At 44.1% G+C, this 9,436-nt stretch overlaps 1 protein-coding gene across 1 annotated transcript; it reads right to left on the minus strand.

The window, feature by feature from the left end:
* Positions 1-1,514: 1,514 nt before the first annotated feature.
* mcidas (multiciliate differentiation and DNA synthesis associated cell cycle protein) lies at positions 1,515-5,093 on the minus strand (the record flags this gene model as incomplete). The annotated part of the gene is made up of 6 exons (XM_084456902.1): positions 1,515-1,961; positions 2,158-2,268; positions 3,602-3,888; positions 4,216-4,276; positions 4,842-4,921; positions 5,027-5,093. The coding sequence occupies 6 exons, from the start codon at positions 5,091-5,093 to the stop codon at positions 1,515-1,517; spliced, it is 1,053 nt and encodes a 350-aa protein (XP_084313028.1).
* Positions 5,094-9,436: the final 4,343 nt, after the last annotated feature.

The following is a 9,436-nucleotide window of genomic DNA, read 5'->3' on the forward strand; positions in this document are numbered from 1 at the left end:
CTGTAGCTATGCACATGAACTTAGCTATGCACATGAACTTAGCTATGCACATGAACCTAGCTATGCACATGAACTTAGCTACTTAGCTATGCACATGAACTTAGCTATGCACATGAACTTAGCTATGCACATTAACTTAGCTATGCACATGCAGCTCTGTCCAGAGCCCAGGTCTCAGTATCAGTCTGTCCTTATCACCTCAGGGCTGTTAAAGCCTTCTCAAACAAATGCTCATGCTCATAGCAGTACAGTAAATGATGCCCGAGCGCCGTCTTGTTTCCAGAGGTCTTGTGTAAACAGGCCGTGGGTGAGGAGTTTGAACAGGTGTCCTGCAGCGGTTTGAGGTTCAACTCTGGACCGGCTCACCTCACACAAACCTAGTTTACAGGTGAACCCAGACAGGTGAGCGAGTGGGGAGGATGGGTCACTGACGGACAGAGGCCAGAAGGCCCGTGTCCAGACTGGGATTCCTGTCCTCAACTTCTTTTAGCATTGAACTCATTTGAAAATGTATAAAATGTACATAAAGTGAAAGGCATACATTTAGTATTCGGAGTAGTTGAGTCTACCAGGGTACAAGTGTTCATGTGTCATTTCTTTTGAATAAGGGTCAGGGTTAGGGATAGCCTATCATCTATGTGCAGTAATGGATTAGCTTGTATGACATAAAAACAATTGTTATGTATTTTCTAGCCGCACTCTGAGTGTAGAGGTCAGGGTTAGGGTGTAAATGCCTGAGCAAGGCTTCAGTCTAGTAGAGGTTAGGGTCTAATGTCAGCTGTGATGATTACCCAATCATTTGGGCATTGCTGGTGTATTCGGCCAAACAGGAAGCCTGATAAGTGACAGGATGTCCCGTGCCCTCTCAGACCACATAGTGACCCAGACAAGACAGGTGAGGAGGAAGTACCTGCAGGTCAACAGGGTCATGAGGTCAGATTTGATTTACTCCTCAAACACAGAAAGCCCCCCACCCTTACACACACACAGCTAGGGGTAAACTGTTACTTTCCATTGTTTACATGTTGAAATACTCCTGACACTATAGCAACATAACATTTATATTAAAATATCACTTTTTATTACAAATACAGACATTATTCACACATCCAGACTAAGAAACCAGTGTAGGACATCTTGTGAGTTGTGAATATGACGCTGCTGTTTTGTCTGACTCCGTAGGGAGGGCCACGGTCAGTTTTAACACATTGTAAACACATTCTTGGGCAGTATATTTATTACTTTCTTTGCTTACTATTATTCCTGGCTATTTAGCTTAGCAGGCTACCTGAGGAAGACACCTTCTCATAGAGACACAATTGACCTCCTTGGCTAACCAAGTAGCTAGCTAGAGGACATTAATGGAGCTCTATGTAAAACATTCTGAGTGTGCAGAGGCTTTGGTTGAGCAGTGCCAACTTTTTATGTGTACAATGCTGTTGATGCGTTGGATACTAAGATTGTTGGATTGCTAACTGCTGTTACTGGCCATATGCTAACTTTTTCTCTTAATGCTAGCTTTGGTTGGGAACCCAGCGAAAGCGGTAGCCTCCCTGCGGAGCCCTGGATGTGAAGGCGTGTCCGTGAGGGAACGTCTGGGTTCGGATAGTACAGTGTTCCCTGACAGAAGTCCGGAAAGACGAGTCACTCTCTCCGGCTTCTGCACCTTCTTTGAAAAGAGTGTTCTCTGTGGCAACAGAGGTCTGTAGGCCCGAGAAGGAACCGAACATCCGTATGGTGTGAGCGCCGGGCTCCGGGCTCAGAGCCGTGGTTCTGTGGTGCAGCACAGCGTTGCAGCGCTCGCTGATGTCCCGGAGGATGTCCTCCACACAGACGGCCTGCGATGCCTCACACTCCGCCTCCAGGCGCTGCCTCTTGCAGGGGCTGTTTGACGCGGAGGATCCGCTGTGCTGAGGTACGGACGCTTCTCTGAGACACGGCTGCTTCACTGTGATCAGCCCCTGAGGAGGAGAAAGAACAGCACTCACTGGATGCACCTGTGTTGACGCGTTCAGCTGAGTTTGAAAACCTCGCCTTGTGCCACAAGACTGTAACAACTCAATGAGCTTAAAGCTGTGTGTGCGTAAGCATGTGTGTGTGTGTGTGTAGGTGTGTGTGTGTGTGTGTGTGTGTGTGTGTGTGTGTGTGTGGACTCACATCAAGCACTGAAGCCAGGTGTTTGGCTCTGCTGGCGAGCTCCCTAAGGTGGGCGTTCCTCTCTTGGAGTGAGTCGATCTCTTCCTGCTTCCTGTGTAACGTCAGGTGTAGCTATGAAAAACACAACATCCATTAGTAACCATGACAGCACAACCAGTGAAGGCACAATCAGGGAGACTCAGAGATAAACGTCTTCCTCCACCCTCAGTCTTTGACGCCAATGTTCCAGATATTAATAACGCCCCCCCCCCCCCCCCCACCACAGCGTTCTGTCCACACAGAGCTATTTTGGTTTGTTTGTTTGATTGTTACCAACTGTCTGCATAAAAGCTGCAATGCTTATATTACAATATATACACAAAAAAACACTAGATGCTCTATTTCAATCAGTGATCATCATCAGTCCTTCAAATCAGCTGATCAATTTTCATCAATCAGCCAGATTCATTCATGCCTATGGTGCCACATTTCCAAAAGAAGAGCATACTACCAGCCAGCTCTCACAACTATCAAACAAGCTCTCGCAACCATCTCATACTACCAGCCAGCTCTCACAACTATCAAACAAGCTCTCAGAACCATCTCATACGACCAGCCAGCTCTCACAACTATCAAACAAGCGCTCAGAACCATCTCATACTACCAGCCAGCTCTCACAACTATCAAACAAGCGCTCAGAACCATCTCATACTACCAGCCAGCTCTCACAACTATCAAACAAGCGCTCAGAACCATCTCATACGACCAGCCAGCTCTCACAACTATCAAACAAGCTCTCAGAACCATCTCATACTACCAGCCAGCTCTCACAACTATCAAACAAGCTCTCGCAACCATCTCATACTACCAGCCAGCTCTCACAACTATCAAACAAGCTCTCGCAACCATCTCATACTACCAGCCAGCTCTCACAACTATCAAACAAGCTCTCGCAACCATCTCATACTACCAGCCAGCTCTCACAACTATCAAACAAGCTCTCGCAACCATCTCATACGACCAGCCAGCTCTCACAACTATCAAACAAGCTCTCAGAACCATCTTTATATTCTCTAAGCTGTAGTTCTGACTCGTTACCTCTGTGTGTGTCATAGTGAGGGACATAGACACACCTGTGAGCTCTTATCTTTACAATTCTTATTGAATACACTGTTTTACCTAGATGCTTATCCTAGTTCAAGCTAGCTCTCTGGCAGGTGTGTGTGTGTGTGTGTGTGTGTGTGTGTGTGTGTGTGTGTGTGTGTGTGTGTGTGTGTGTGTGTGTGTGTGTGTGTGTGAGTGTGTGTGAGTGAGTGTGTGTGTGTGAGTGTGTGTGTGTGTGTGTGAGTGTGTGTGAGTGTGTGAGTGTGTGTGAGTGTGAGTGTGTGTGTGTGTGAGTGTGTGTGAGTGTGTGACTGTGTGAGTGAGTGTGTGTGTGTGTGTGTGTGTGAGTGTGTGTGTCTACCAGGTTGTTAGTCTCCAGAGCCTGCCCCAGGGCTGTGTGGACCGTGCCTCTCCAGAGAAGCCCATCCTGGGCATGAGGAAGAGCAGGGAAGACCAGGCTAGGTGAGACCTGCTGTTGAGGGAAGACCAGGCTGTCCTCAGGTGAGACCTGCTGTTGAGGGGTGAGTGGAGGGAAGACCAGGCTGTCCTCAGGTGAGACGTGTTGAGGGGTGAGTGGAGGAATCACGTAGCCCTGGAACGGCACCAGTCCAGCAGGTGAGAGGCTGCTCTCCAAAGTGTCAGGAGAATCTGGGGATCACATTAGTTGTTCTTTGAGGCTTGTATATATGTATATATATATATATATAGAGAGAGAGAGAGACTGTAAATATGCACTATGCACATGCACTATATATACATACACTATACAATACAATATATAATGCCTGCACTATTAGCTTATTTATCTTATTTAATAATGCAAATAATGTATTTTCCATAAATTGTTGTGACGACTTCCCATAGAGGACTTCTGACTTTCTATACCAGAAACTCAGCGATGAAATGGTCTACTATCTCAGATTCTAAACGTTTAGGTAATTTTAGAACAAAGTCATTCCGTTAGTTTTCCCTCACCTGCAATGAGGTCCAGCGCATAGTCCCCGAAGTCCTGGTCGTCTCCATCTGATTCAACCACCTGTAAAAAATAAATAAAAACATTTATACAAAATGGAGTCACGGTTTTCCCAGACAGTTAATCTGTTACTAAACATAGTGCAGAATACCTGTAAATCCCAGCCCCAGCATGGCAGGTGCATGGTGGAGGTGCATGTCTGGGTGGTCATGGTCAGTGTGTGATCGAGGAGCGGGTCAGTGAACGGAGCGACTCGGTTTGTCAACAGCTTGTTTTCTATAGGCGAGCGGCACGAGCCAACCAACCACATGACCACGTGTGCGAAATTCCAACACTCTCCTCCCCACCGCAGTGTTAAATATTAACATGCCCCCCCCCTCACACACACACACACACACAATATTAACCTGCCGTGGGCTGTTAAGAGCTTTCTCCAAGAAAACGATTGACCGTGACGCACCGTTGAACAGAAATCTCTCTCTGTCACACACACACACACGCGCGCGCGTACACACACACACACACACACACACACACACACACACACACACACACACACACAATATGATTATTATCTGACATTGCTGGCTGGATTAATGCTGCACTGGTAGCCTACAGTGTATATTACCTGCGAGCCAGTGGAGTCTCTCTCGTGTCTGATCACAGAAGCGCAGTCCTCCAGGTCATCCCATGCGATCGTTGCGAAGGCTTTGACCAAAGAACCATGAGAAAATGAATTCATGTGAAACATGTACAATAGCCTGACTAGTTCCCCAAACCCTTAACGGTGGTGCTCGCTATAGACCGACTTACCCTCCTCAACGATGCCGGGGATCCTGTCGAGGTACACAGAGACTGGGCTGCTGCTCCGTGGGTGCATCAGTCTCGCCTGGATGAGGGAAATATGTTTTAGACAAATCACTGATATAATTGGATTAGCCTACACATGCAGAATAAAGCATATGAAGTTGTCATGCGGAAAATCCAATGAAGAGCGATTCGTGCACCTTTTTATCAGTTCCAAGCCTCCTGTCATGGTTTTGATGAGTGAATATCTTATCGCCATGCATGATCACAATGGTTTTTGTAGGAGATGTTAGTTGGCTAAAATTAAACAGACCAAAACAGAAAGACAGAAAAACGACTTGCGGTTGATATAGGCAACATTCTCCCGGCTTATACAGCTCCATGTCGCGGCCTCGTGTTTTTGGTCCAATCAAATACACTTTTCGTCTCCAGGGAGTAGGAGCGTCCCGGGAGATTAAACGGTTTTCTAAGTGTAACTGTGAGCGCGAGAGAAGGCGCCGGAGCTGCCGCGCGCGGGCTCAGAGCCTGCAGGAGACAGGACCCCGTGACCACCAAGACGGGCTGTCAGACCTGCAGGAGACAGGACCCCGTGATCACCAAGACGGGCTGTCAGACCTGCAGGAGACAGGACCCCGTGATCACCAAGACGGGCTGTCAGACCTGCAGGAGACAGGACCCCGTGACCACCAAGACGGGCTGTCAGACCTGCAGGTTCAGGACCCCGTGATCACCAGGACGGGCTGTCAGACCTGCAGGTTCAGGACCCCGTGATCACCAGGACGGGCTGTCAGACCTGCAGGTTCAGGACCCCGTGATCACCAAGACGGGCTGTCAGAGCCTAGGTTCAGGACCCCGAGCCAAGATCCCACCTGCAGGTTCAGGACCCCGAGCCAAGATCCCACCTGCAGGTTCAGGACCCCGAGCCAAGATCCCACCGCCCGGGACGCACGGTTAGCGCCCTGCCAACACTAGCCCGCGCTACTGGCAGCTTTTGATTGATGCAGCAAAATAAAATGGCCGTTCATTATAGGAATAGCCTACAAGCCAATATTTGTGTAGTTGATGAGAGAAATCGATCTAAACTAGTGCGTAAAAAACGTTATTCATCCTAGAGCCTACGACCTACGTTAATTAAATCTGCACGAGACCACTCCAAACAGGACCTGAAATAAAATAGGAAACGAGGAGCAATTAAGATTGGAAGCTGCCAAAACAAACACTCAAGCAAAATGTATCCGTTGTTAAACCAACAAGCGCATGTCTGGTTGACCCTCCATGCCGGGGGCATCTGTGTGGTCGGACTGAGTCAACACAGACCTGCCACCGCGATGGATGGCCGCTCATTTCAGCACACACAGCCCGCACGCTGTTTACCTCAGGTGGGCTATTGTTCGAGGAATGGACAGGCCACACAGCCTTGCATTTTAAAATATATTCAAAATGCTAAAATTGAATTCTTATATTAAATTTGCTCATGCTCATGATATTCATATTTGATTGATTGGAGGGTTTACTATTCTCTTTATAATTAAAGGTACAGGTATAGGCTCAACTTCATCTTTAATGAAGCCACATTTTCAATTTCAATTTGTTTATTTGAAAAGGGACAATGCATATCAACCAACAAATGTGAATACATCCGATTTAGCCAGGAGGCTAATTTATATCTGTGGTCCCTGGCCAAGATGTTATGAAAGGGCGCTAAATCCTAAAATTACAAGATAAAAGTATAGGCTAAAATATAAAACAGCATCATACAGAGCATATAAAACACATGGTTATGAATCAGTTAGTTCTTCAAAATGTATTTATTTCATGGAATTGAATTGTAATTTATTTAGATGCTAAGTAACATTTCCTTTAACTGTGTTTCATGCCACTATCTCCACAGCATTCTGTGTTCACAAGACAGACAGATACATCAATATAAATTAAAGCTGCTTCGCAGCGATGAGGCGGGGCCAGGCAATTTCCGACAAGTTTAGGAGCAATAAGCGAGCGAATAGGAGGACAACAAGAAAGTTGACATTCCAATGTTAATTTTGTACATTCATATCGTATCATAAAACATTTGTAAAACATTTTGATGCATTGTAAGCTCGATTTTGATAATTAAACAATCTGGTCAATGAGTTTGTGAATTACAGTCTGAACATCCAGTGGAGCAAGTTGTGTGGTGTTAATTGATTGAAAAATGTGGGATGAGATATGTTTATTAATTTTTACAGGTTTTGTCTGCTTTTCTTCATAATTGACCATTAACTTCAGCAGCTGTGTACTCAGTCAGTTGCCAATCAATCGATTTAGTCATTGTAATCCTCGGCGGGGGCTGGGTAGGGTTGCCAACAGCGATGTCTCCGGAGCTTGCGTTGGATTGTGGGTAATGTAGTTTTCTCTGTATGTAGTGTTGGTTTCAGAGGACAGAATTAAACATATTTTTAAAAATTCAATTTTTGAGATAAAATTCTGAAATAAATCACACTACATCTTAGATATGTGGCCAATGTTGTCACTTTTTATGAGGATGATCAGACATTGATTTGGCGAGAATTAATAGGAACTGTATACAGAACTGTTTACAGTAAAACCTTTTGATGTGCTGTGGGCTCAATTGTTCATATTTCAATAATCTGTGAGGATCGTTTGGTACGGACCGTCTGAAGATACAGTATATCAATTTTGGTGTCAATTGAACAAAAGATGTGGGAGGAGATAGGTTTGATAGGTTTTACAGTTTATGAAAAAATCAGAGTGATTGACTTCAAAATTCCTGCAAGGTCAGAGTGTATGAAAGTTTTGTCTCACTTGGTACTACATTCATGTGGTTGTTTTACAGTGATGGCACCTATGGCTGATTTGTTATGATTTTTTAAAGTTTTAAACTTTAGACTGTTGCTGTAGCGCCACCTTCAGCTTTATTGACCTACAATGCAGATTGAGGACTTTGGGTATAGTACTGGAGCTATGTGCAAATGTTGGTGATTTTTTGTCCACAGGAAGTTAGACTTCAGTGGAAGATGGAGAATAATAATAATAAGTAAAACATTTTGATGCATTGTAAGCTCAATTTTGATAATTCAATAATCTGGTCAATGAGTTTGTGAATGACAGTTTGAAGATCCAGTGTAGCAACTTTAGTGTTAATTGATTGAAAAATGTGGGTTACAGGTTTTGTTAGCTTTTTTTTCATAATTGAACATTAACTTCAGCAGCTGTGTACTCAGTCAGTTGCCAATCAATCGATTTAGTCATTGTAATCCTCGGCGGGGGTTGGGTAGGGTTGCCAACAGCGATGTCTCCGATTCGTGGAGCTTGCGTTGGATTGTGGGTAACGTAGTTTTCTCTGTATGAAGTGTTGGTTTCAGAGGACAGAATTAAACATATTTTTAAAAATTCAATTTTTGAGATAAAATTCTGAAAGAAATCATACTACATCTTGGATATGTGGCCAATGTTGTCACTTTTTATGAGGATGATCAGACATTGATTTGGCGAGAATTAATAGGAACTGTATACAAAACTGTTAACAGTGAAACTCTTTGATGTGCTGTGGGCTCAATTTTTTATATTTCAAAAATCTGTGAGGATCCTTTGGTAAGGACAGTCTGTAGATACAGTATATTCATTTTGGTGTCAATTGAACAAAAAATGTGGGAGGAGATATGTTTGATAGGTTTTACAGTTTATGAAGAAATCAGAGTGATGGACTTCAAAATTCCTGCAAGGTCAAAGTGTATGAAGGTTTTGTCTCACTTGGGACTACATTCACGTGGTGGTTTTACAGTGATAGCACCTATGGCTGATTTGTTATGATTTTTTTAAGTTTTAAACTTTAGACTGTTGCTGTAGCGCCACCTTCAGGTTTATTGACCTACAATGCAGGTTGAGGACTTTGGATATAGTACTGGAGCTATGTGCAAATTTTGGTGATTTTTTGTCCATGGGAAGTTAGACTTCAGTGGAAGATGGAGAATAATAATAATTATAATAATAATAATAATAATATAGGCAAATACAATAGGGTTCCGGCAGCTACGCTGCCTGGCCCCTAATAAGAGCGGATCTCCATGTGTCAAAGAAAAAATCTGCAAAGGACATTCATTTTGTAATAATTCATTTTGACGTTCACAGGAGATGCGTTCATGGTGATTCATACACATTTTATTATCCATTTTACATCAGTCACTGTGCAAATATAACAAAGGAGAATCTACAGTAACGTCCCACTTCAGGTCAGTGCATTTTACTGAAGTTTTTTAAATAACTACCTGTATAAATAGACTAGAGTGGTAACAATAAATGCTACAGTATATTGGCACCAATAATACTAAAAAGGAAATGTCTTTAAATGTGATTCTGTCTCTGAGGTATAACATGTGATGATCTCAGTGGCTTCCTGACAGGTTTTTATGGAGC

Source organism: Borostomias antarcticus, assembly GCF_949987555.1.
Source record: "Borostomias antarcticus genome assembly, chromosome: 23".
NCBI lineage: Eukaryota > Metazoa > Chordata > Actinopteri > Stomiiformes > Stomiidae > Borostomias > Borostomias antarcticus.